The 26751-nt window shown below is 53.2% G+C and overlaps 2 protein-coding genes across 5 annotated transcripts in view; both read right to left on the bottom strand.

The window, feature by feature from the left end:
• Positions 1–2061: 2061 nt before the first annotated feature.
• Positions 2062–26751, bottom strand: part of NLGN3 (neuroligin 3) — a 26763-nt gene continuing 2073 nt past the window's right edge. Inside the window, exons 2-9 of one of the 4 annotated variants that reach the window (XM_030304686.2) lie at positions 24175–25716; positions 20839–21492; positions 20137–20196; positions 16081–16140; positions 14125–14274; positions 6675–6860; positions 3817–4606; positions 2062–3184 (exon numbers count right to left, since the gene is read on the bottom strand). In XM_030304686.2, the coding sequence (XP_030160546.1) occupies positions 2341–3184; positions 3817–4606; positions 6675–6860; positions 14125–14274; positions 16081–16140; positions 20137–20196; positions 20839–21295 (2547 nt within the window). In that variant the 5' untranslated portion in view covers positions 21296–21492; positions 24175–25716 and the 3' untranslated portion in view covers positions 2062–2340. Of the gene's footprint in view, positions 3185–3816; positions 4607–6674; positions 6861–14124; positions 14275–16080; positions 16141–20136; positions 20197–20838; positions 21493–22057; positions 22848–24174; positions 25964–26751 lie in introns of those variants that run through there. The other 3 variants (XM_030304687.1, XM_032592275.1, XM_032592276.1) reach the window with 3 other exon arrangements.
• The window catches only part of MED12 (mediator complex subunit 12), a 23649-nt gene continuing 23210 nt past the window's right edge, over positions 26313–26751 (bottom strand). The window contains exon 45 of the mRNA XM_030304684.1: positions 26313–26588. Coding sequence (XP_030160544.1) covers positions 26545–26588 — 44 coding nt within the window. The 3' untranslated portion in view covers positions 26313–26544. The remainder of the gene's footprint in view (positions 26589–26751) is intronic.

The raw sequence follows: 26751 nt of genomic DNA, 5'->3' as shown, positions 1-26751 counted from the left end.
GGCTTTTCTGGGCTCATTTCCCCAATTATGAAATAAGTGGGTTGTACTATAGTATGATTCTGAGGTGATTTCTAATTCTAAAACTCACACTCCGATTACTTCCTAGCAACTCCATGCCATATTTTTGTTATTATAAGCTAGTATTCACATTAGTTTGGGAAAGAAAAAAAAGGAGGGAAAAAGGGAAGGAGGAGAGGGGCAGAAGGAGGAGGGAGGAGAAAACCAGTTCTACACTATGGACTCATTCAACTTGTGACCCATCCTGTCACTCTCCCCCCAGTTCTTTCTTTCTTTTTAACTAAAGTGTGTCCAGCCAAGCATTGCCCAACTCTCTCATCCCCATGTACCATATTAGCATATTAGTTCTCAGTTTTGGTCTTGTGTTGATCCCATCTGAACATCATCCTGTCGTGTTGGTTCATCTCCCTCATTTTGTCAGGGTCACTTTGAAGAATTCTATTCCTGGTTTCTGAGGTGTCAGCAACCTTGCCCAACTGTCACACTTGATGAGCAGACTCCTGGTTCAGTCCTTCAAGTCGCTGAGAATAATATGAACTACCATAATGCTAACCCTGTGGAGCCCCACTGAATCTGTCCCCCGGGGTTGACAGGGAGCTACTGATGATAACCCTGGAGAGAAATCTCTTCCAGGGGCCCCAGGGCCTTCTCCAATTTTAATTCACCGACCAGGAAACAAGTATCCCTGGGGAGGAGAGGGCCCCTGCTCTGTCAGTCACCCAAGGCCAGGGGGCATCCACATATCTGATGCTACACTGGATTCAGTCATGTATGAGAAAAAATTTCAGCATGTTAGAGGTCACACCTCTTCCTAGCCTGCAGTCTAGGATGAGGGAAGGATGGTGGTGATGGGGGCAGTGGCAGAGGCATTGGTGAGAAAGTGGGGGAGGGGGAGGAGAAGGAGGAGGAGGGGAGGAGGAGGAGGAAGTGTTATTTTTGCCATTTCATTAGGAGACCTGTGGTGCTGAGAGAAGGCTTCAGCTGCAGGAACCCAGAGTGTTGGGGGGACTTGGTGGGGCGTGTTATGGGGGCAGCAACCTGCTTAAGATTGGACAGGCCTTGATGTGTGCTGGGGGGCCAGCAGAGTGCAGCCCAGATTTGTCTCAGCTTAAAGGCACGGGATGCAGAGGCAGGCTGGATTCCGAGCCCACAGGGGTGCCCTGCTGGGGGCATCTGTTGGGGCAAGGCCTGTGCAAGGGAGGCAGGTTGGGAGTGCTAACTGGATTTTTTATTTTTATATCAAGACACTGTGTTTAAAATTTTACAAAGGACAAACTCCATGGGTTTCCGTTAGTGTTTTAAGAACTTTTCTTTAAAAAAAAAAGCCAACAACAACAAAAAACACTGCCTTTTTGAAAGAGAAATGACAGACACAAAAGAGACTCTGTAAAGAAAATGGGGTGAATTTCTGATACCATTACCCCAAGGGCAGAGGCGGAACCCAGATTACACCCAGGGGCCCAATAATGACATGGCCTCCACTAGAACCTCATTCACCAAATCTAGGGTCCCCTGGTCTAGCCAGGCCAGTGCGTGTGGCCTTTGGGGAAAGCAGGTCACCCTGCAGTCTCTGCAGCCCTCCACGGGGGCACAGAGATGGCTGGAGGGTTCTCCCCCTATGGCCCTCCAACCCCATCCAGCGGTAGCCCCTTCCTCCTTCCACCCCATGGTCTTGCTCGAATCTGTTTCTTTCTTGGGGTCATGTTTCTTGGTCGGATTGTGTGAGTGCTAGGGGTTCCAAAGACAGAGAGACCTGGGCTTGGAGCCTCCCTTCCAGAGCCTTTTGCACTCATGGGTTGGAGAGGCATTTGTTCCAAAATTGTTTTAAAAATCAACAAAAACAAGACCCAGAAAAAAGACCAAGTCTGGGGGAGAAAGAGCTACCCTGCTCTTTAAAGCTCCCAAGTCTGGAGTTGGTCGGTGGTGCAGTTCCAAGAGAGGCGGAAGGCGAGCACCAAGGGGGGTGTCCAGCTGGTGCTTTCAGGCCCCCAGGAATGTCTGTGGTCAGGCTCAGGGAGCTAGCTTCAGCTGCTGTTCCACGGGTCCTCAGTTTCCCAAGGACTCATTTGCGTCCCCGTTTGAAGGGTTTGTTCAGGTTTACTTCCTTATTTGTGTTTTTGTACATGCGGGTGCATGTCCACGTCCATCTGTTTGTGCAGGTGGGTCTGCTGTTGGGTGTGGGTGCGTGCGTATACATATATGTCTGAATGTGTGTGTGTGTATGTGTGTGTATGTGTGTCTGTGGCTGTGTGTGTGTGTGCATGTGTGTTTGTGGATCTGGGAGGGAGGGAGCCAGGAGATAGGCTGTGCTCTAGGCTGGAGCTATACCCGGGTAGTGGAGTGTGAGTGGGGCAGGCCAGTACTGTTGAACCCTGCGGCAAAGGTGTTATAAGGGTGCAATGTCTGCAGCCCTACCAGGGAGTTGGGAATCATAGTGATGGTGTTGGGTGTCATGAGTGGGATGTCATCAGGGGAGCGTCGCAGGGTCAGCGTGTAGTCAGGCAGTGCAGTGAGGCGCAGTGTGTCATGGGGGGGACCAGACTCACATTCATGGTGGGTGGGGCCCAGTTGTAATGCTGCCAGCTCCTCCTCAGGAGCAGCTCCCAATTCAGGGGCCCCGGCTCCCCTCTGAGGGCTAGGCTGCCGCAGGGGCTCCTGACGCCGTTTGTCCTTGCGGTAGTAGAGGGCAGCGAAGGCCAGAACGTTAAGGAACAGGAGGGAAGCCCCCACAGCGATGGTGACACTCAATTCAGTGGAGTAGTCACGAGGGTTCTCCACCAGGAGTGGCCCTGCATCCTGGTCCCCGTTCCAGGACCCTTGGGCATTCTCATTGCTGTAGGCAGGGGAGATTGCTGGCCGCTTGGTGCTCCAGGTCTTGCCGTTAGGCCTGCGGGTGATGTGGGAGCTGTGGGTGGTATCCGGGGGCGGCACTTTGGTGGTTGTGGACGTATAGTGGAACATGTCATGCAGGTTGTATAGGTGGGGCACCAGGTGTTTCCAGAAGGCCACCTTAGTGGCCCGGTAATGATCGCGGACCCTTGGTTTCAGCCCGATGTGAAGGTAGAGCTGGTCTCGGGGATTGTATTTGGACCAGGCCACTTCCTCAAAGCGGTTGGCCTTGGTGTGAATGAACTTGGTATCTTGGGGGACCGGCTTGTTGGGATCCCTGAAATACCACATGGAAATCTGGGGTCACCACTCTACCTACATGAGGAAAGGGCCCAGAATTCTTCCTCTCACACCCACTTCTGAACCTCGTCCCTAGTCTGTAACTGCCCACCATTTCCATGTTTTTCAGGGTCCCTCCTTCTGTCCATACCCCTCCTCTTCCCCAAGCCCTGAATTCCTATTGCCCACTGCATCATGGAAACTCATCCTTCCCTGTGCCCATCCTGTAAAGTCATGCTGTAGATGCTTTTTCTTCTCACGTGCTACGTTGCATCCATCAATCTTTTCAGCTGCCTAGTTTTTTCCAAGAACCCTCGAAAGGCTCTTTATGCATGTACTTTATTCCCACCTCACCAGGCCTCTGACCATCTAACCTTGAACCCCAATAGGTCTGCTGGTAACTCTCATTCCTGCTTGGTCCTAGTGCTAGGTGAGTTCTGAGCCTCAACAAAATTTTCGAGAAATGGCACGACTCAAAAGGAGGAAGAAGGAAGGGGGTGGACGAGTTTACCAAGCAAGATTTTGGGAGTATCTTTAAAAAAGGAGATGATGGAAGAGGTTCAGACAGAGGAGCAGAGGGGAGGGCATGCTGGGGTCCCAAAGAAGAACAACCCCCCAGTTTCTCCTTACCCGGTCTTGGCAAAGTTGGTCCAGTAGGTCATGACGACAGCGCTGAGCATAACATCATTCTTGGAGAAATTGCAGGGGAAGAGGTCAGTGGGACCTACCATAGGGACACCAAAAACGTAGGGTACTTCATCCCCATGAGCTGCATCTGACCAAGCAGGCTTCATGAGGCTCTGGCAGTGATGGTAGAAGGCGTAGAAGTAGGTAGGTGAGCCGTAGCGGGCATGCAGATCAGCGGTCACCACCGAGGGCTCCACCCACTGGTGGTCAGTGAAGAGCGCCACCAGTGTTTTGCGGCGGGTCTCAGGATTGTCACGGTCTGCCCAATCTGTGTACATGAACTTGATGGTCTCCCGCAGGGTGTCCTTACCCTCAGGATAGCCATACAGATTGTCTACGAAGTTGGAGACTGAATAGTCAAAGTCAGTGCCAGAGACACCATCCTCAGGGTCCACCACCCCTTCCACAAACTTGAGCCCCTCGCCCTGGTTGACACCTAGCATGATGTCATAGTTGAGAAACTCGCCCTGCTCCATGAGAATCTCAGGGTCATCAGGAATGACATCGCCATCAATCACAGGGCCAAAGGCCACGTGGTAGCGGGCTGGCTGGATGTCCTGCTCTACCAGCTCCTTGGCACTCTTTTGACGAAGACAGTCCACCATGTCCACCGTGTCTAGCACGTTACAGCCTACCTTGTCTGCCAGCAGGCTGGTATACTTCACTGGTTGGTAGTTCACAGCCCAGCTGGACAGAGCAGAACCACTTTGGATGATGGCCCTCTGGAAAAGCCCTGCAGAAGACAGGCGGCACCACATCAGACCTGTCATGTCACCCACAGCCTAGGCCTCCCTTGCCTGTCCCTGAGGGACACACTACAACACTTCCTCACTCCTTTGTTACTGAGGCTGCCCTATGGGTGGAATGAGCTACGCAAGAAGAACAAACCTTTTGGCTGGGATGATGGATTAGGACCAGCAGAGGGGTTGCCGGGCCCCTGCGCCGACTGGACCCCTGCCTGCTTTCTTGCTTCCTTATTCTGGGAGGACGGTTGGTAACTTGAGGGTTAAGGGAATGCCAGAAAGAATTAACCCCTTGGGTCCCAGACATCAGCTTCCTTATGCTCCCTCTCTTTATCTGTCCTTGTCTTCCCTCCTTGCTTCCTGCCCAGCTGGGCCCAGCTCTGTGCCAGCGCACCACCAGGGAGCTGGCGCTTCTGCCACAAAGGGGTCTTTTTCATGAGAGATGAGAAATGCAGGCAGGAGAGAGCCTCACATTCTGGGAGTTTGGGGAACGATTCCCGAGGGCAAAGGCCTTGGGGTCTGAAAGTCTCCAGGGAACGTGCCCTCCCAGGGTGTAGTCTCCACAGAGAGTTTCCTTTTGCTGAAGCTACTGATGCCTCAGATCCAGTTTCCCCCTGGCCAACAGAGAGCCAGTCCCCCAAACTCAAAAAGTGGGTGATTTGTCCCCCCTCCCCGGGGGGGGGAGGGGTATCATGATCTCCTTGGCCCCAACATTCCCAAGTGAGGGATAATAATCTGGCCCCCAGGCACACAATTCCTTTCCTCTAAGAGAAAGGCAGTTTGCGTGGGTAGAAAGAGAGGGAAAGAAATATAGATTGCTACTTAAGAGACAGCCTTGCTTTTCCTCCATGAATCAATTGCAGAAAGGCAGAGACCAACCCTTTGCAGCAGCCAGGACCCTTAGGAGACAGAATACAGCACCACTCCAAGAAAGGCCTTCTCTTCTCAGGGAAATCGGAAGAGCCACCGTTCCGCTTTTCAGACAGGGACACCCTCACAGCCAGTCACTTCACCCTCCTTTGTGGAGAAAGAGATTCCCATCCCCATTACTGTCACCTAGAAACACATTCTAAGGCATGATGCAGGTCCCACAATGGTGTTCCCTCACCAGGGTAGTCCCTGGAGGGACAGAGACAGAATTTCTAGGTCAGAGAAGGTGATTTTTCTCTCTCAGAGTGACAGGCATTCTTCAAAGAGAGACTGAAAGTCTTCCTGTGACAATATCACTAACTCACAGGGTTGACTTCGACAAAAAACCTTGTCCTCTCCCACAGATTTCCTCACTTCAAAGAAGGGCACCTATTTCAGGAAGACCTCTTCTTCATGAGAAGCTCACGTTTGCCTCTCAGAGATAGAATGTGCTCTAGAGTCCAGAGGTGAAGAGAACTTTTCTTGCTGAGCCAAAAAGGGCCTGTTTGGCTCGCTTGGAAGAGTCACTGGCAGAGGGACCCATGGCAAGGATAGAGGCTTTCCTTCGGGTAAAAATGAGAGTCTCCCTTAGGAGGGTAATACAGCCCTGGGAGGAGGTCTGGAGTTTGCTAACAGACCCCCAATCCCTTAGAAAAAGCCACCGCGCAGGTCAGTGATCCTCACTTCAGACCCATCTCCTTGCTCAAGGACGGTTCCCCTCTTGTACAGACTTGCTTTTCAGAGAAAGGCAGAGAATGAGTGTTTCTTACACCTAAAAATGAATTCCCACCCCGGATATCTACCCTGAAGTCACATGTCCTTCCCAAACTGAAAGATTTCCCCTGCCCCCCCTCCCCGGCCTCCCAAAAACCACTGTCCCTTCAGAGAGACTGTCTGTTCCCAGTCACCCAAATCTGACTCCCACATCAGAAAGAGGATCTTACTTTCTCAGGATATAAACAGGATTGTCTCTTTCCCTCTCTCACACTGGGCGAATTCCTTCTTCCCCCTAGAGAAACATTTCCAACCCACATCTCCCCACAGGGATACCAAAATGTCAGAAGAGGGCCTGCTGATCCCCCTGGGCACGCCGGAGCCTGGGAGGCGCGACACTTCTCTAGTTCAGGTTTTGCCCCAAGTGTTCCTCACCCTCAGAGTGATGCGACAGCGTGAGGAGGCTGACACAGGATGCGCCGATGCCTGAGCCAAAGACGGTAATTCGGCGGGGATCACCACCGAAGAAGGCAATGTTCTCGCTCACCCAGCGGAGGGCCTGGATTTGGTCAAGGAGCCCATAGTTGCCCTTGGCAGCCTGATCGCCAGTGCTCAGGAAACCTGGATTCAACAGAGGGCATGAGGACAGTGAAGGCAGAGGGATGGCAGATTTGGGTTATAATGGCAGGCAGGAGATGGGGGCACAAGGACAGAGGATGAGCACGCAGCATGGTTCTTTCTGCCTAGCTACCGTATACCATTGCTTCTTTCTGGAAGGCCCAGCACCATCCATATAGGAAGGACCGGCTCCTGGTCCCCTGCCCCCCATTCTCCAGTTTGAAGGGAGGGGTCTGCACACTATCCAAGGGGATGCTTCCAGCTGCGAGTTGGGTAACATGCAGGAAGTGAAGAGCAGGGGCCCTGGAGTCAGATGGTCCTTGGTTCGAGTCCTGGCTCTACCGCTTACTAGCCATATAGCCTTGGGCAAGTTATTGAAAATCTGTGGGCTGTAATTTCCTCTTCTGTACAATGGAGATAAAAATGCTTCAAAGGGTTGGGTCACCCAGGTGGTTGAGTCAGTTAAGGATCTAACTCTTGATTTCGGCTCAGGTCATGATCTCACAGTTTGTGAGATCGAGCCCCGTGTTGGGCTCTGTGCTGACAGCACGGAGCCTGCTTGGGATTCTCTGTCTCTGTCTGTCTCTCTCTGCCCCTCCCGTGCTCATGCTCGCTCTCTCTCCAAATCAACAAATAAACTTTTAAAAAATGCTTCAAAGGGTTGTAGCAACCATAAAATGAACCTAAGCATCTCTAATATGCTCAGCACTTGGTAAATCTAAAGTTACTTCTCTTTCCCCTTCCTCCCCTCTCTGAAGGAAGTGAAGATCCCAAGAGGCAACAATCCCTAAGCTCTCCCTGCCCTTCCTGTATGAGGTAGTCCATATGCACCTCATTCCCGGGCCTCAGGTGGCCCCTCTCCTCTCATTGTCAGGACAGGTTCTCATTTCCCTTCCTCCAAGACCTAATGAACCAGAAACTCTGGGGAGGAGGCCCAGCAATCTGTGTTTCTAACAAGCTTTCAGGTGATTCTGATGCCTGCTAAAGTTAGAAAACCACTGGGTTGGACCATGTTTTTCATCTGGTGGAGAAATGGGGAAGTCGGTGCAGTGTGTTACCACAGAAACAGGCCTTCCCGCCCGCCCACCCACTGGGATTTGCTGCTGAGGAGACATGTCACCATGGAGACTACCTTCCCACCCACCTGCTGGGATTTGCTGCTGTGGAGACTTGTTGCCATGGAGACTACCTTCCCGCCCACCTGCTGGCTATCCCACAGAGATGTCCTATATTCCCCCCCACCACCCTGCTTCCATTTCAAACTGATCCTGCTGTCTCATTTCATCTCTGTTCCTTGATCCCTAGGCTCCTTGGAAGGCTCTACCTTCTGCCCTGGGCTTTCGGAAGGGTTCTTCCTAGGTGCATAGCTGTGGTACTCCTACACGTTAGAAACCCATACCTGGCTCAGTATTTTTTGACCCCACATTTCAAAGCTCAGTGGCAGCACCTGGGATGAACTTTGTGCGAGGCCATGTTCGAGGAGGCTCCCTCCGCTCACAGAGAGCTCTCTGGCAGTCCAGGGGCAGAAGCCAGGTTCAAATGGATTCAGGCAGGCACAAGACCTCATCACTGTCTTTCTCAAGTCCTTCTGTTTCTAGCTTCTGCAGAAGGGCTCATTTCACCCTCTTCAAGTGTGTTATTAATTTATTTGGTACAATTAAGTATGTAAAACACTTAGTTATTCCTCTCAGGACCTAGTCACAAGCCCTCTTTAGCCTCAGGTTCCTGGCGAGGAAACGTGAAGGAATTAGAGAGAGCCTGAATAAGGATGAACGGAGGAGCCCTTGTTCCTCTAGACAAGGGAACCAGCTTCTCCTTTGCCTGGCCCATTCACAAACTGAAGCTTCTGCTGCGAGTTTTAAAAAGTGTGCTGACCAAGACCCAACCCAGCTGTCTGAGCCTGAGACCCTCTGGCAAAAACCACCATGTGCTTCTCTTAGCCCGCCTGTCCTCTCTCCCTTCCTTTCTCCCTCCTCCATATTTTCTTTCCCTTTTCTCTTATTTAAGCAACAGTAGACTTGGCTTCAGCCTTGGCCGAGGTGAGGTATCGTTCACTGAAATGTGTCAAATACATCTGTCCTACCAGAAGAGCCTGCGCTTGAATGTGGTAAAGGAGATTTGTGCAACATGTATCGATGCCCTGGGTTAGGAACAAAGGCCTGAAAGGGCTGGGTGGAGGAGTCGACCATCACTTTCTGCTCCCATGGCTCCCATGAACCTCGGGATGAGAGGCATAAAGCACGCGGATGACGCCATGTCAAATGTCCCTACTACAAACAGTCCTGTGTGAAGAGCTATTATCCGACGGGATCAAGCTGGATCTAACGTGACTGACCACTAGCACACAAAACCTGGCAGTCTGGGAGAGCAGTCACTCGCTGCTAGTTCCCCAGTAACTCAGCCATCCACGGAAACCACGTGAGGGTGAGGGCTGAAATCCCAAACTCCGTGAACTGTCAGAACAAATCTGAGACAGTCTCCCTGGGTCCAAGTTTAAACTGCAGTACATGGTTAGCTGCTTGTCAACAGGAGATGAGGGGATCTGGCACAGTGTACCCAAACCAGATATCTCTGCCACTCAACGCTTGACGTTCACCAGGTTTTCAGTTTGCCTGGAGGGTACCTGAGCAAAGATGTAGGATTAAATTCTGGCACCCAGAATTGGCAAGCCCCTACTTCCTCAGCCCCAGGGATGTCCACATCCTATATCCTGCTGGGGTCCTTTTCTTTTGTTGGTCTCAAGCCCCATGGGGGTTCCTCAAATAATAGGATGGGATCCACGGACTGGCCTGTGACATTCTCCAAATAAATGAATCACTCAAGATGTCCAAACAAGCACCTCAGAGTAAACCATCTTTTTGGGCTCAGTGCTTCCAGAGAAGCCAAAGGGAGACTGAATGTTTGCATGTAACTGGAGTCCAAAACTGGCCGCCTGATCTGGGATGCTTTGAGAAACAAAATGACAGTCTCAGCTACACAGCAAAGTCCCCAAGTGTCAGGGACAAATCTATGTTCTGCATCTGGCATCAAGAGACAAAAACATCTTGTATGGGCCCAGAATCCAATCAGTGGCTCATTGATTACATTTGTGTTCCAGAGCAGGCAGTGTAGCATACACAGGAAGGGGTGGGGAATTTCTGACCGAATCTCAGTTTATGACTCCTGAAGTCTGGGTAATATTATCATGATCATTAACTGCTGAAGTCCAAAGAATAATACGGTGGAACCTTGGATTGCGAGTAGCTTGTTCTGTGAGTGTTCCGCAAGACGAGCAAACACCTCTAATAAATTTTAACTTGATAAACAAGCGATGTCTTGCGTTACAAGTAGTACGTGATGCCAAACTGACATTCATGATCACAACTGGAGCCAATGGTTCTTGAAATTCACTTTGATATACAAGTCCTTTGGATTATAAGCATGTTCCCGGAACGAATTGTGCTCGCAAACCAAGGCTTTATAGTATTCCTGCCCCCAGATGTGCTGTTCTGGTTATCCAAATGAGAGGAGGTGGTAAAGTGGCAGTGGGGGGGGGGGTCTTAACCTGAGTTCCAGGGATGAGTTTTGGTGGTATCCATGGAACCATTTCTATAGGTTTGTGTGTGCACATTTTTATGGGGCAGAATCCATAGCTTTCACTAGAATCTCAAAGGGGTCCAAGACTCCCCCAACGGTTAGGAAGCCTAAAGGATATAGAAGCCCAAAGAACAGTTGTGCAGTAATCGGCAAACCAGAATACCACAGGGAGCACTCACTCGCAACAGCCTTCTGTGCAGCCCACAGCTCTCAAGTGATGCTTCAAATCCTGAATCTCTCCTTCTGCCTCCTTTCTCTGTGTCACTCTTTTCCCCATTTCTCCCCCCGCCCCTCTTCTTACTTTTCTCCCCTCTTTTCCCCGCTCCTCCACTCTTTCTTCTCCTGCAACCCTAGCTGGTCCAATAATATGGAACTGAAGCATATTCTTGGTACTCTCTGGGCTTTCCAATAAAAACAATAGAATGGAGCTTTGTGTTCCTAATTTTTAAAAGCAGCTGAGGCCGCCTGGGTAGCTCAGTTGGTTGAGCATCCGACTTCGGCTCAGGTCATGATCTCACAGTTCATGGGTTTGAGCCCCACATCTGGCTTTGCGCTGACAGCACGGAGCCTGCTTTGGATTCTCTGTCTCCCTCTCTCTCTCTCAAAAATAAATAAACATTAAAAAATTAAAAAAAATAAAAGCAGCTGAATGGAATATTTTCTATCACTCTCACTAAGAAAATAAAGTAGTACAGGCGCCTGGGCGGTTCAGTAGGTTAAGCGTCTGGCTCTTGATTTCTCCTCAGGTCATGATCCCAGGGTCGTGGGATCGAGCCCTGCATCAGGGCTCCTTGCTGAGTGTGGAGCCTGCTTGAGATTCTCTCTCTCTCCCTCTCACCCTCTCCCCCACTCGCAGTCAATCTCAAATAAATAAAGTAGCAAATTTTACTTTTGGCCTTCAGCTACTGGGTATGTGTGCCTGTATACCTGTGTGACCTTACTCCTGAATACCCTTCAGGGACTGTGCAGCCCGAGTGTGTGGATTTACAGCCACCTTCATGGTACCATTGTTACTGTCAGAGACTCAGATCCCCTTCCTCAACAGGACAGAACACTTAAGGGAGCCTTCCTGTGATGTCTGGGGCAACTCATAAAGACGGAGGAGCAGCGGCAGAATCACGCAACACAAACCCAGTAGCTAGCCAAGAGAGACCAGGGAGAGAGGCCCTGCACGCTTCATGCCCACTATCCAGATGCCACTGAAGGGACATGGGCTCCACTTTTTTCAGGGAATATCATATCTCCAGTCTGAAACCAAAAAAAGGTGTCTTGCTACCCCACATAGCGTTAAGAGTAAGTCAAGAAAAGTTTGCCTTTCTGTGTTCATAAACTGCTCCCAGAACTGAAGCACCAGGGCCTCTGGGATTAGAACTGGCAAAAACAGTACACTCAGAAGCAAATTAAAATAAGGTCCTGTAAGCTTGGAGCCTGAGCCTGCTTCCGATTCTGTGTCTCCCTCTCTCTCTGCCCCTCCCCGCTTGTGCACACTCACGCTCTCTCTCTCTCTCTCTCCCTCTCTCTCTCAAGAATAAACATTAAAGCAAATTATACAAAAATAAAAAGTAAGTAAATAAAATAAGGTCCTGTCAGCCAACTGGCCATGGAATAAATCATGCCCTTGCTGGTGCGGCATCCAGGCCTACAGACCTGATGTACAGCCTAGACCCCTCACTGGAACTTTGAAGATACAAGCCCTCCAGTGAAGAAGTTGTCTTCCTCATGAAACTACAGGATATGTGACCGCATGTGCCCTCTGAGGCCTGAGTGGGCATCTGAAAGGGAGCAAGACCCTGTATGTGTAGTCACACGCTCTAAGGTACTTGTTTACCTCAGGACCTTGGCCACAGATAGGCATTAAGAGTCACCAAGGAAAAATAAAAATAAAAAAATAAAATAAAATAAAAAGAGTCACCAAGGAAGATACAGCACAGATTTAAATGCATATACATTTAAATCACCCAAACAAGCGGGTGGACGGCAGACTACAGGTGCGGAAGGGCACATGGGTATAGATGAGGAGGCGTTTGGGAAATTAGTGTGTATGTGTGGCGGTGCATTTGTATAATGGGGTGGGAGTATAAGGGGAGGTAGGCATGGAGAGAGTAGTAGAAATGTGTCTGTGTGTATATACAGGGTATGGACATGTGGGGTATGCTCAGGTGTGGGGGTGAGTACAGGCGTGTGTGCACAGATGGGTTTGGATGGCCAGGTGTGGGTATATGGATGTGTACGTATTTGTTGGGTAGGGTGGGGGAATATGTACATATGTACACTGGCTGTATGTATCCAGGGTATGTATGGGAAGAGTGTCTATGTATGTATGTGTATGTGAGAATGTGGGTACATGTGCTGGAGGCCTATGGGTATCTACATATGGTGGGGAGATACATAAGTGTAGTGTGCAGGATGCATACATAGATGTGGAAGCAAGGATAGGAGGAGTGTGTGTGTGTGTGTGTGTGTGTGTGTGTCGTATTTGTGTAAGTGTAGGGTGGGGAGGTGTGGATGTGCAGGTATGGATGTATATGCATAGGGAGGGGGGAATGTTGGTTTGTATTCATGTGGGGAAGGTGAGGGACATATGTGTATGGGTGTGTTGGAGTAGGTGTGAAAGTGGGCTGTGCAGGGGGATACAGGGATGTGTGTGTATGTGTGGAAGGAATATGTATATGCATTTAAGGTATACGTGTGTGGGGTTTATGTGTAGATGTGAATGTGCGGGGTGTGGGTCTTTGCATCAAGCATATACATGGGGGTAGAAGGAAGTGGGAGTGTGGGCTTGTGTAGTGTGTATGAGTATAGATGTGGATACGGAGATGTGGAGGGAGAGATCTATGGGAATGGGGGGAGTGGGAGATAACTGTGTACGTATGGGGTACGGATGTAGAGTGTACAGAGGTATATGGGTACGAGGATATGTGTGTGTGGGAAAACTGTATGTGTGGAGAGTATGTGGAGTGGCAGGGGAACGTGTGTATGTGAGAGGGAGTTTGTAGGTGTGGATGTGGGGGGCCTATATGTTTACAGTTGTATGTGTGTATTTGTGGGGTACGTGAGAAATGATCATAAGCATGGAGGTGTATGGTGGGAAGTGTGGATGTGTGAACATGTGAGGGTACGTGGGTGTGTGGATATGTGACTGGCTAGGAGGAATATCTCTGTATGTGTGGAGGTTTTAGGGATGTGGGCATGGGTGGGCAGGGATGAGGGAAGGACACCAGAATATTAATGGGCCCTGAAAAACTCAGCCAAGCAAAAGTCTGAAAGCAGAGACCTGGCTTGAGACTTAAGAGAAGGGGTGAAAAAAAAAAAAAAAAAAAAAAAGAAGGTGTGGAGGTTGCATCGGGCTCGCTGCTGTCAGCACAGAGCCCACTTAAGATCCTCTGTCCCCCTCTCTCTGCCCCTTCCTCACTTGGGCTCTCTCAAAAATATATAAAAAACATGAAAATAAAAACAACAAAATACATTTTAAAAAAAGACAGAGAAGGTGTGGGGGTCGAATTGAATTTCCAGTGGCAGCTGAACATTCCAGGAGCTTCCAGCACTTGGGGAGGGGCCATGTGATAACAACATTTTGACTATGGGCATTAGTACCAGCTAGAGAACCAAGGCCAGCATTAAGTCCCCAGCATTCTTTCCTCCTTCCCTGAGAACCCAGGCTTCCTTCTAGGCACCTAGCAAGGAACCGTACCTAGCACCCCAACACGATAGTTGAGGGTGATGACGATGACGTTGCCATAACTGGCGAGGACGCTGCCATCAATCATGTTGCCCGTCCCTTCCATGTAAGAGCCTCCATGGATGTAGACCATGACGGGCTTAGCGCCACTGTCCCGGATGTCTGCAAGGAGAAGGGGTAAGACACAGGCTGGGTAGGATGCCCTTCCTCCCTCACCCCCGCCAGCCAGCCCTGGGGGGGTGTGGGTAGCAAAGCTATCCCAGGTGCCAGGACACCACTGCCAGCTCTGAGGGCAGGACTCGTGGGGACTGCTCAGCCTGGAGCTCAAGCATCAGCCAGAGACTTGGCCAGAGTTGGACTTGAGTGATGTTTGTAAAGACTCTGGTTTCAGCCTCACAGCTGAAGGCAGTCAGCCATGCCTGATACATCCAGGCTCAGGTAGGCCATGGCTGGGCTCTGGGGACGGGGAGCAGGAGGAAGAGGAAGGGCTGTTCTCTTAGGTGAATCGAGTGAGTCCCTGCCCTGGGCACCCAGGGGTCCTGGGACCTGACATGGCTTCAGAGAGCAGGGGCTGGGGAGCCCTGAAACCCCCAAGACTAGACCAGTTACATGGAAATACGGCCATTGGCAGCAGCTGGCCCCCCAGTGCAGACAGAGACAAGAGGGGTGGGAATAAGGGGTGGCACAGGGAGAGAACAAGGAAGGGTGTGGGTAAAAGGGGGTGAATGGCAGAGATGGGGTGGGGGGAACCTTACTGACATGGTTTCTCAGCCATGTGCTCATTTACCCCATTCTCCCCGGGCACCAGGCAGACTTAACTGGAAGCACAGGGGATGGGGAAGAGGAGAGGGCCGGAACTAAGAAGGAGAGAGACCCCCGCCCCCAGTCAGCATTAAGATGAAGGTGGAGCCTCCCCAGAGGCCATTCAAGGAGAGACCTTCAAGCCGCCTGCTCCTAAGTCCAGGCGGCACAGCGGCACTGGGGCTGAGCCGTCTAGAGAAAGCTCTCCACCTGACCACCTCCACCTGCAGCCTCTCAGTGTGTGAGCTGGACCAACAACACTCTTCCCCAGCGGCACGGCCCTACCAGCCACCAGTGGGGCTCCCCCTGAGCTGCTTGGCCCCCCCCAGGGGTGGGGGGCAGGGCCAGGGCAGGGAGGTGGAAGGGGATGTTCCCTGCTGCCAAGCAAACACACCCTGTTTTCCCAAGGAGGAAGGAAGACTGGTTCAACCATCACGCAAGGATCTCATGCCATCTACTAACTGGGCTGTGGTGTCCTGGCCTCAGCCTGGCACTGTAGCCCTCAGCCTTTCTGGCCCTGTCCTGAGCCTATCACAGCCCCTGGCCCTGAGGCCGAGTCTCTCTTTCTGGGAGATGGCCGGGGAGTTCTCGGTAGTGCTATGCTCCAGCCCCTTTGGTTGTCACTGCCTCACTCCTCAGTGCAACATCCTGCTGGGCCCCTCTCCCAGGAGCCAGTCTCTCCGTAACACACAGGGGCCTCCGCAATGAAACACAGGTATCTCCTCGCCATCCGGTTTTCTTCACGCCTCCGGTTTTCTTCACGCCTCTCCTCGCCCTCCCTCAGCCCTGCTTTCTCTCCACTCTCCCTGCTGATCAGTAGGGGCAGGTGCCCATGAACCACAGAAGATGGGGGAGGAAGCTGTCTCTGACAGTGGCTGCTTCTACTGGAGGACTGAGGACGGGGCAGGGGGCGGTAGGGGACTGGGGCGAGGAGGATGCCTTCCCCATGGCTCTGTTTGTGGTCCCCTGCTCCAGCCAGCCGTGTCCATCACCCTGGAACTCCCAGCGGCCAACCAGGCCAAAGATGGATGAACAGCCCAACAGCCTCATAGAGGAACAAAAACACACCAACGGACGGACAGACAGACAGACGGGGCTTCTCCCCATCGAGAGGGGGAGGGGCTCTGTGCCATGCACCAGCCGCCGCACCCTGCAGCCCCCAAATACCTTCATCTTCATCCCCGTCATTATCCGCTAAGTCCTCGCCCTGTTTCTTAGCGCCGGATCCTGGGGACCAGACACGGGGAGACACAACAGCACAGAACAGAGAACAAAACAGAGAGAGAATTCAAAAACAGCATGACTGCAGTGTGGCCCAGCAAGCCAGCTCTGGGCTTGGGCCCAGGACAGGCAGGAGGGATGGCAAGAACTGAGGGAATGGGTGGGCTGAGGCCCAGACCTTCATCAGGAGGATGGTGTTGCAGGCCCCTGCGGTGCTGGCCTCCCTGCACCTCCCTACCCCGCCTCCCTGCCCCCAACAGCCCATCTCAACCAACTACCTTCCCGGTTAGGAAGGAGGTAGCAGCCTGTGGGCCAGGGCACAGAGCCAGAGACCCACTCAGGGAAAGGATTTCCTCCGGGTGGGAGGGGCTGCACACATGTACGTAGGCAGGCTGAGCTGGAGAGCAGGGGCAGGCACTGAGGGTGAGAGGTGCCGTCGCCAGCATGTTGGACATGGACATGAGCTATTCGGGCAGAGACGGGTACTGGGGCGCCCAGCCCTGAGCTACCTGGGCCCAGTGGGAAGGCTCAAGCTGGGCCTCAGCTGACCCTGATTCCCAGAGGAAAAAATTGGGAGATGAAGCTTTCCCTCTGGTCTTCCTCATTGGGGCCCCCTGCTCTGGCTAATGGCAAATGGGGTTCCTGCTCACAGGAACCAGGCCTAAGAGCAATAAGTGCTGCTTTGAGATCTAGAGAGAGCCAGAGAGGGAGGGAGGGAAAGAAGGAAAAGGGAGAAGGAAAAAGGGACGAGAGAGAGAGAGGGGGGGGGAGGGAGGGAGACAGAGAGATAGGAATAATGGTAATAGCTCCTACCATCTACTGAATATTTACCATGTGCCAGACACTCTACTTCTGCCATATGGTTTGATCCTTACACCCCAATGAGGTAGGCACTGTCTCTATTCCTGTTTCACTGATGGGGAAACTGAGGTTCAGAGAGGTAAAGTGACTTGCTCAAGATCACATAGCTAGGAAGTGCTAGAGGTCAGATTCAAACCCAGGTCTACTTGACTCCAAAGCCCATGGTCTTTCCACTGCACCATGCCACCTTTCCAGGACGGGGTTGGTGGGGGGTGTGGGGAAATGGAAGGAAAACATCAGTGAGAAAGAGGTGGAGCATGGAGGGGAGGGGAGAGAAGGGAAGGAGAGAAAAGAAGGGACCGGAGGAGAGAAGAGAGACATTTAGGACCTGTGGGTAAGCTGGCACCAACTCTCCTTCCTGTTCTAAGTTGATGAGAGGTGCATCTTGAGTGTGGCTGTGAAGGAGGACCTACTGCCTGGAAGCTGGTCAGAGTAGGGAGACTGAGGTCATTCTGCCAGCACCCCAGGGCTTACCCTCTTGTCTATGACACCAGATGCTCTCAGCTTGGAGGCAGCAAATAGCCCTCTTTCTCAGCTGGTCCGGGCTCTGGTGACTGAATTCCCTCACAGCTATTAATCAAAACAGGAACCGCCCTCATATTACAAAATGGCTTTTCGACTAGGGCAAGAGCCCGGACCCGAGGGGCAGAAACTGCCTCCTGCTTCCCGAACTTTCAGTGGCACCTACCGTCTTAACACCTGCCAGTTACTGCCCTCAGAAACCCTGTGGGGCACGGGACAGCATCATCCACGCAATGGACAGAACCCCACACGGAAAGGAATTCCTCATCCCTAAACGTGAATTCCCTCCAGCTTGATGGGGGTGAAAGTGGGGGGATGGGTCAGGTCTTCCCCCGGAAATCCCTTACTTCCTGTGGGCACTGACTTAGAAGGTGAGTCCGCTTTGCCCCCACCTCCTCAGCACCCCCAGCCCCCGCCCCCCCCCCCAAGTGTCCCTGGGTTGCCGCATGGTCCCAGCCTCCTCTGCACAGATGCCTTTGCTCCTTCAGCTTAGCACTTGCTGAGCAACTCCTTGTTGCCATGGCGGTCACCTGGGCCAGCCCGACTACCATACCCCGTCCCAACACTGTGCTGCTGCAGGATCCCAACCAGGCCAGTCCTGCCTACCCTACGCACACCACAATACTAATGACCTCTGCGGGCATATCTCCCCCAAGAAGCAGGGACTGTAATTCCGTTCCAAATGGCCACCAGGCCCCAGATAAGGAACTGATCTAAGCAAGGAAAATGACCAAATGCCCTCCCCCACACTGTCTGGAACTCACTTCCCAGCTTGGCCTGTGGGGCTTAGCTAAACCAGCTGAGTTCCAATACCAGGATAGGAGCTTCTTTGGAGTAGTGGTGAGGCCTTTACTTATTTCTAAATCTTTCCTCTGCCTCATATCCCTCCACAGCCCCACAGTGCCCAGCTCGCGGGCATTGCCCACAGTCAACAATAATGATAGGGAAATGTTTGCATTTGAGTGGAGCTGCCAGGGAGTGCTATAGCCAAACTCTCAGGACCGGACAGCCCTGGGCTCTCGCTGGCACCCCAGGGAGATCATTCCTCCTAGGAAATGGTTACCGTGAATGTCATTACTGTCCTCTCGCCCACCACCGCCCCTGGAAGTAACCCATGAAGAGCTGGTTTACAAGACCCTCTTCCTGAATTCATTCACAAGCCAACGGAATGTTAAGGCCACAATGGTCCCCTATGCCCTCCACGCCCCACTCCCCGCAGAGGCAGATGCAGAGGCTCTGACGGGGGAAAAGTCGTGCCTGAAGTCTCTCACTGTGAGTTAGCAGAAGAGCTGAGACTCAGTCAGGCTTTGTAGGTCACAGACCTGTAGTCTTTTTTGCAGCACCGTGAATGCTCCTTCCTTTGTGCAAAGAAGCGTCTACTGATGGCCTAGTGTGTGTGAGGTCCTGGGCAGGGTGTGGGGATGTAGTGGAGCACTATCCCAGAGCAGCAGGCCTGCCCGGTGCATCAACAGTGCATGGAGAACACACTCAGCATGTGGCTCAGCATGTGGCTTCCCGGAATCTGCCCCTGGAGACACCTCAGCAGGGGAGCATCCGGGCGGAATGAATCCTGCTGGCCCCACTCAGGGAAACCCTGCCCTAGGATTTCAAAGGAAAACAGAATCCAAGCTTGCCAACAGGTTGTACGGAGCAGGCTGTGATCTTCCACTTGTTCCTTAAGTTGTTCCCGGTGCCAATTTGGCCCAGCTCATCCACATTTCACCATTTTTTCCAGAGGCAGGGAGGTGAAAATGAGCAGATGGGAGTTGCCTTGCATTCTACAGTGGAAAGAACACTGCCCCAAAGGTCAAGAGACCCAGGTTTGGGTCGCAGCTCCGCCACAGACAGGCAACAGGGCCTCGAGCAGCAGCAAGTCACTCCCCTGGGCCCGTTTCCTCATCCGTAAAATTGGGAAACTTATTCCTGCCTTAGAAGCTTCCGGAAACGTGGGAGGATTTTATGAGCTAAGCATGAAAGCGCTTTGCGGAAAACAAGACACGGTAAACGGACGGGAAAGATCCTTGACCCAGGGGGACCAAATTCCTCGCGAGCAAGAGGGTAAATTTAAAATTCAGGATCTCATGCCTCCTTCAGAGTCCTTAGTTCCCAGGGACCCCCATGGTCTGCCACCAGACTAGCCAGGGTCAGTCGGCCAGGCTTCTGGCCAGACGTGGTGGCAGGACAACTTTGGTCTAAACTTCAGGGCCAGAGAGCTGAGTCTAGACTTTGGACCCAGGAAAAAGCACGGAGGGATGAGCTGGTGGCTCCCCAGCCAGGAAGAGAGCAGGGTCCCTGGCTCCTCTCAAATGCCTAGAGTTTCCCCCGAGGTGGAACTACCAGGCTCTGTCTTTGGCACATGCACTAAGGCAGAACTTGGGGCGGGGGGTGGGGGACCGGCAGAAATGGGGTTGCTGCTTCTGCTCTGAACCTGCCTTAGGCCACCAAATCCTCCCTGAAAAGCAGCCAGGGCCCTTGGATAAGGTAGAGCTTATGCCTGCTCACCGACCGCCCCCTGAGCCTGGGCTACTTGAAGGAAGGCTGGGTCTTCAGGGGCAAGGGCAGGTGGGCAGGCAGCCCTCCCTCTCTCTCTCTCTCCCTCCCCGCCGGCTCGCTACCTACCTCCTTTCCTACAAATTTTCTTGTTGGGCTTTCGGGCGCATTCCTTGGAAATCCGCTTTACTGTAAAATGAATAAAAAACTAAAAAATAACAGGAGGCCTCTGCCCAGGGGCATGCACCCCCCACCCACCCCCAGGCCCCAAGAGCTGCTCTGCGGGGCGGCACATGGCAGAGAGCCTGTCTGCCATCTCCTTGTTTCTGTCACTTACCTTAGTGTGACCCCCGCGGGAGGAGGCATCGGCTAGCCAAAGAGGAGGCACCTAAGCAATGCCCACCAGGCTTGCCCCCCGCCCCCCACACGCACCCAGCTCCCTTGGCCACACACACCTACCACCTTTCAAAGCAGGCGGAATGGCAACAGGGGGGCCTGGTGGAGCCAGCATCCTCCCGCGGGCAGCTGCCAACAGTGACCCATACTCCCCCGGGGAAACCCCATCCAGCACTCTGGCCCTAGATCTGTCAAAGCTCTCAGGCCTGTCCAGGCCCCTCCTGGTAACAGTGTCACTCACACATGGGAGCTCAGACAATGCTGGGAGAGGGAAGAACAGGGAGGAGGAAGGGGGAGGCCGAGCAGAGTGATGGTTAGAAGCATTTTCACAGACAGACAGATGCATGCTGCAGGGCACACGACCACATGCGAGCCACAAACACAACAGGGCGGGTTGGAGGCGGGGAGGGCACAGTGCCTGGCCACAGCACTCACCATCCTCCGTGGGCACATAGACATTCAGGTAGAGGCAGTCTTCATTGGGCTCCTGGATGTAAGTAGCGACAATATCCAGGTTGGCAGTGAACCAGACGGGCAGCATGACTTCGGGCACAGCCGTGTGGATGTTCTGGGGGCACACTGGGGGAAAGTGCGTGGCGTTCCGGATGCCCGACCAGGATGGGGGTGGCTCGGGGGGCAGGAAACGTTTCTCGCCGATGGGGGGAGCTGCGTAGGGCACCCCCAGGTATTGGTCCACAGGCCCCAGGATCTCACTGGGCAATGGTACCCGGGCACCCCTTAGCTTCCCAAAGTGAGTATTGACTGTGGGCGCTGGGGCCTGGGTACTGGCCCTCAGCACCAAGCTGAGGAACCACAGGGTGAGGCACAGACTCCGGCCAACGGTGGACTTGGGGCTCAGGGACAGCGAGGGCGGGCCAAGCCGCAGCCACATGTTCCGGGCAGGGGGACTGGCAGGAAAGGCAGACTCCAGGGTCACAGCATCAGCCCCATAGGCAGCCCCTTCATGGCCACACTGACTTGAACCTCAAGACTGAGCTCTCGAGGGACACCTACAGGTGCCCCGCAATGCAGAGAGGTCGTCCAAGCACCACAGCTTCACAAAGGGGACTCCCTCAGGGCCAGACAGGCCTGTGGAAAGAGGGAAGCATGCGTCATCCAAGATGGTCAGGGAGGGCTACGGAGCCTAGGAGCCTAGGAGCCTAGGATGGGTCTTTGGGGCCCTGCTGGGCTCGGGCTGCTCTCCTACAGTTAGGAGAGCGCTCCCGTGCCAGGGCTTCGAGGGACCCACGGATGATCTCCACTGCTGGTCAGAACCAGTCTAGGTGCCTGGCATGGTTGGAAAATCCTAGGGAACTGGTACGGTGACAGTTGTTGCCACTGCAAAGCTCCTAGTCCCCGACTCTGACTCCTCAGCTGATGGAGCTCATCGGGGTCAGCTGGAGCCAGAGCAGCATGTGGGAGCAGGGGGTGGGGATGACTGGACATGGAGCCCAGGTTCCTGAGCACGCCACAAGTGAACACCGAACTCTCTAGACCCCGGGACCCAGGAACCCCACATGGGGACCTCCCACATGAGGAGAGGGTAGGATTGTGAACCTTACTCTGGGGTTCTGGAAAAGCAGCATATAGGCAAAAGGTCCCACATAGAGACCTCCTCACCTCAACCAGGGCAAGGGGCAGGATAGCCACTCACCAGAGTCCCCAGACCCTCCTGCGCCCCTCCTGTACATTTCTCTTCAGCCCTCACTGCTCCCAAAGTCTTAAGCCTTGGTCCTTTCTGTCGGCTATCTCTAATTCACACTGAGTGCCAGAACTGAGGCAGGAACCGCTCTGCCTAGCACCCCAGGCATTGTTGATGCTCAGCCAGTGTAAAATAAACAACGGAGTGTGGGGGACACACACTCAGAGCCTCATGGAAATAAACTCACAAAGACTCAAAGAGGGAGTGAGAGAGACCAAGCCAGGATCACAGACACTGCGATATTCACTCACAGAGACATATATTCCAAACCCACAGAGATCCCCTCATATAGTCCCACATTCTGAGACAGAGAGCCTCACAGAGCCAGAGAATCACAGAGAAATACATTCAGAAACACACACAGAGACTTACTGAAGCAGAATCACACACACCACATAGGTAAATATCCAGAGACATACACAGCATAATGGTGACACATAGGTGGAGACAGAAACAGAAATACAGCACACTCAAGATATACGGGCTTTCTGACACACAGTTATACAGTCAACACATAAACACAGGCACACACAGACACTGCTGCATGGACACACACACACACACACACACACACACACACTTTAGTTTTCCCTATTTCTGCCGCCTTCCCAGATTGCCGGCCTGCTCCTTTAAGAACTGGCTGAAGGGGTGGGGGAGGGAGATTGGGAACGCCCGGGAATTGGCTACCAAGAGAGGGGAATGAGAATGTGTGTGTGTGTGTGTGTGTGTGTGTGTGTGTGTGAGAGAGAGAGAGAGAGAGAGAGGGGCAGAGAGAGACAGAGACAGAGAGAGCGGAAGGGAGAAGGAAGGAGAGGGAGGGAGAGGGAAGGAGAGGGAGGGAGACAGAGAGTGAGATAGAGAGAGAGAGAGAGAGAGAGAGAGAGAGAAGGAGAAAGAGAGGGAGGGAAGAAGGAGGAGGAGGAGGAGGGAGGGCGGGCAAAGCAACTGAAGGGGTGGAGGCTCAGAGGAAATGGGGAGCAAAGTATGGGGGTTAGATCCCAGACACTGCCCAGAATGCACCCGGGTTGGGGGGAGGAGGGGAAAGGGGAAGGAAGGGGTAGGAGTAGGGAGGTGGGGCAGGGGGGAGTGGGTGTGTGTGTGTGTGTGTATGGGGGGGGGGGAAATAGTCCGCAGCTGAGTTCACACAATCCCCCCATTCACCGTCTCCATGGCAACTCTGGGGCACAGACCGCTCATTCACACGGCTTCCCCGCCAGCAACCCCCCCACACCATTAACCCCCTCGGTGCCGCCCCTCCCCACAAATTCCATTAACCCTTTCAGGATGCTTCCTTACCCAGTAACCCTTCAGTGCCAAATGCCAGTCCCCCTAGAGTCAATTCCCTGCAGCCCCTCCCCCGCGAACACCTAGACAAATCCACCGACCCCCAAACGCCCTCTGTACCCTAGGACCCGCTCTGAGTCCCTAAGGCCAAGATCTCCATCCTGGCCCAACTTGCAGTTTGGGAGAAGATAAGGGGAGGAGGCAATGCTGGGGATTAGAGTGGCATCTGGGGTACTTTTGGGACTGGAGCAGTATTGGGCGAGGGGCATTGTGCAGGAATGGACTGGTATTGAGAACTGCAGTATTGGGGGCTACGCGGTTTGGGAATGGTATTGGGGGACAGAGCTGCATCGGAATGGGGGAGGATAGGATAAAGGCCTGGGGGGAGGGGGGCTGCAGAGAGTGGGGGAGGGAGCCTGGCTGTGAGATGCTATGATGGAAGAGGGATGGGGCTGCACTGCGGGGGAGGGGGGACTGGCAATATGCAATACAGGAATAGGGCTGGGGGCCCTTAGTAGGGGTATTTTGAGGAGCATGCGGCCAGGCTGTAGAAATAGAGGTACCACGGGTGGTAGGATGATAGGGATGCGGGATTCAAGGAGGAGGTGGAGGAGAGAAGCGGAGGGGGGTTGGATTGGAGGGTCATGGGTGCCGATGGAGAACATGGGGTTGAGAAGGATGGGGAACACTGGCTGGGGAGTGGAGAAGCCCGGGATTGGGAGGGGATAGGATCGGGTCAAGGTATGGGCAGCTAGAGGATGAGAGACCGGGGCAGGCGGCCTCACCTGTTCCCCGGGCTGTTGCGGGCGACTGAACCGGGCCGCGGACCACCCATATCGCCTCCAGGCCAAGGGCTCCGCACCTGAATCCCCGAGATCTGCTCTCCGGCAGCCTGGCTGCTGTGCCCGCGCACCGAGGGGGCGCGCTGCGCGTGCCCGGACACGGGGGGGCGCGGTCCCTGCCATTAACTCCTTTTGTGCCAGAGATGGCTCAAGTCCTGGGGCATGGCCCGATTCCTCCTTTGCTCAAGCACGCTCTGCTCACCCTCTCTCCCTCTCACACGCACACCTCTCATTTCAAGACAGGTGATCATCCAGGGCAGCTAGCTCAAACTTTACCTGCAACCTTGAGAAAAAGGGAGAAACTGAGGCACTGTCTGCAGGAGCCCCCAGTCGTGCTCTACAAAAGACAAGCCTCCACCTGGCTCAGCATCCGTCGCCTCTTCCCTCCTCAGCACCAGCGCAACTCTAGCAGCAACCAGCGGAGGGTGGGGGCACTTTGCTCTCATCCTGTCACTCAAAGGTCAATGTTGTTCCTTCCTGCTGCTTCTGCTGGAGCACGTCAGACAGAGACCAGCAGCCTGACACTTGTCCCACCGAGTCTCTCCCCTCCAGATCCGGCCCTCTTTGGGTCTCAGGGTTGGGTTTCTGTATATGTAGTGCACCTGTCCAGTTTGTTTAGCCCCCACCCCCCACCCCAAGTCCCTCGGAGTGTCCCTTATCCCAGCTAAGCCCCTAACCCTGTAGTTCCTCAGAATGTTCACGGCAGGATAGAATAGACTGGAAGAAAGCCCTGGCCAGGTCTGCCTTGACCCTGCCAGGGAGTTCCATTCCTTGTGCGCACAACTCTTTAACTCAGTAAGTCCCATGTGAGCAAGGGCATTGTGGACCTCAAAGTGGGATTTTACTTTATTGTTTTATTTTTTAGAGCTTGGGTATTGATTGGTGCTCCTGGTTTTGCCAGCACACTTGACACTTCCCAGTGATCCAGTGCAACTATGGCTTGGATGTTACCCTGAAGTCGTCAAATCATCTGGTACCGCCCATCCACGAGGCTGAGGCTGGTCCTCTTCCAGCCCCAGCTGCGCACACCAGAAGACCCCTTTGTAGTAAACCATTTGGCTCTCCTGAATAGCCTTAGATCTAGGGCCCCAAACCTGAAGGCAAAGGGGTTGAGAATGACCCTGCCACAGTTCCAAATGTGACTCTGGAGCAACAGTTTTGGGTTTTCTCTACAGTAACAAGGGAGTAAGCAACAGTCACCCTGGGAAACTGCCAAGGTGGGTCACTGGAAAAACAAACAGTTCCAGCAACAGAGCAGAGAGAGGAAAGGGTCCTTCCTGTTACTGGGTCTCTCTTCCTCCTATAACCACACCAACCTTCAACCACCAATTCCATGGGGACACTTGCCAAATGAGGGCAAGTCTTCATCCCAGAAATGGAATTCTCAGGAAAGTGCTCCGTCTAGGATACTGCTTGGTGCCCAACAGGGACCGCACAAGGTGGCAACAAGTGTAGGCAGTGTCTGTCACACCCTCCACCCTGAAGCTTGTGGGATGGGTGGAAGAAGAATCAGGTTCCACCAATTCCTACCCCCCCACACACACCCCCCACTGGCCTTCCCCCATCCCAGTGGTATATCTCTCATGGAGAGAAGCTATAGAGAACCTGCAACACCTCACTGAGAAGGTAAGCTGCCCTTCTTAAGAAACTAAGGGCCCTTGGGGCACCTGGGTGGCTCAGCCGGTTAAGCATGGTTAAGAATCTGACTTAGGCTCAGGTCATGATCTCGCAGTTCCGGAGTTCAAGCCCCCAAGTCAGGCTCTACACTGACACAGAGTCTGCTTCCGAGCCTCTATCTCCCCCTCTCTCTGCCCCTCCCCTGCTTGCGTTCTCTCGCAAAAATAAATAAACATTAAAAAAAGGAAAAGAAAAAAACCTCAGGGCCCAAACCTATATAATATGTTGCCAGGCTGGAGAAGGAAGGAGAGAGTAGCAATCCAATTAGAATCAAGGAATTTAGGGGATAGATGGCAAACAGGGGACTTGATCTGAACGGAACAGAGGCTCCGACTGGTTAGTCCAGTCCCCAGCACTCTCCCGAGAGCCCGCCCTTACTGGACATGCAGAACTCACACACTCCCTTTGCAAAGAAGCTCTGTGTATTGGGTGCAACAGCTCTGGGGTCTCTATATAAATAATATACAAAACCCAACAGCTCAATGCCTCACGTTAACAAAAATACTAAAAACTTATTAAAAATGGAGCCTGAGGGAAGAGCCCCAACCATTACTGGTGCTAGCCCCAGAGGGGGATTGGGAATTGAGAGGAAAGGGTGGGGCCACATCCAGTGCACAAGCGGTTCTTCCAGGTGGCTCAGTAGCGTCCAAATATGTTGGTACTGGGCTGTGGCTGGGTATCTGTGAAAAATCAGAGATTATCAGGGGTGGGAGACCAAGCAGGGATGTGGATATGCACGAGGAAAGCTACTCAGGTACCAAGGGAAGGGATGGGACGCCATGCATCCCCCCACAACCTGGGCCTGAAGCATTCAGCTCGGCTCCTCCCCACATCCTCCTTCCC

Source organism: Lynx canadensis, chromosome X, assembly GCF_007474595.2.
Source record: "Lynx canadensis isolate LIC74 chromosome X, mLynCan4.pri.v2, whole genome shotgun sequence".
NCBI lineage: Eukaryota > Metazoa > Chordata > Mammalia > Carnivora > Felidae > Lynx > Lynx canadensis.
This window is presented reverse-complemented; position numbering and strand designations above follow the sequence as displayed.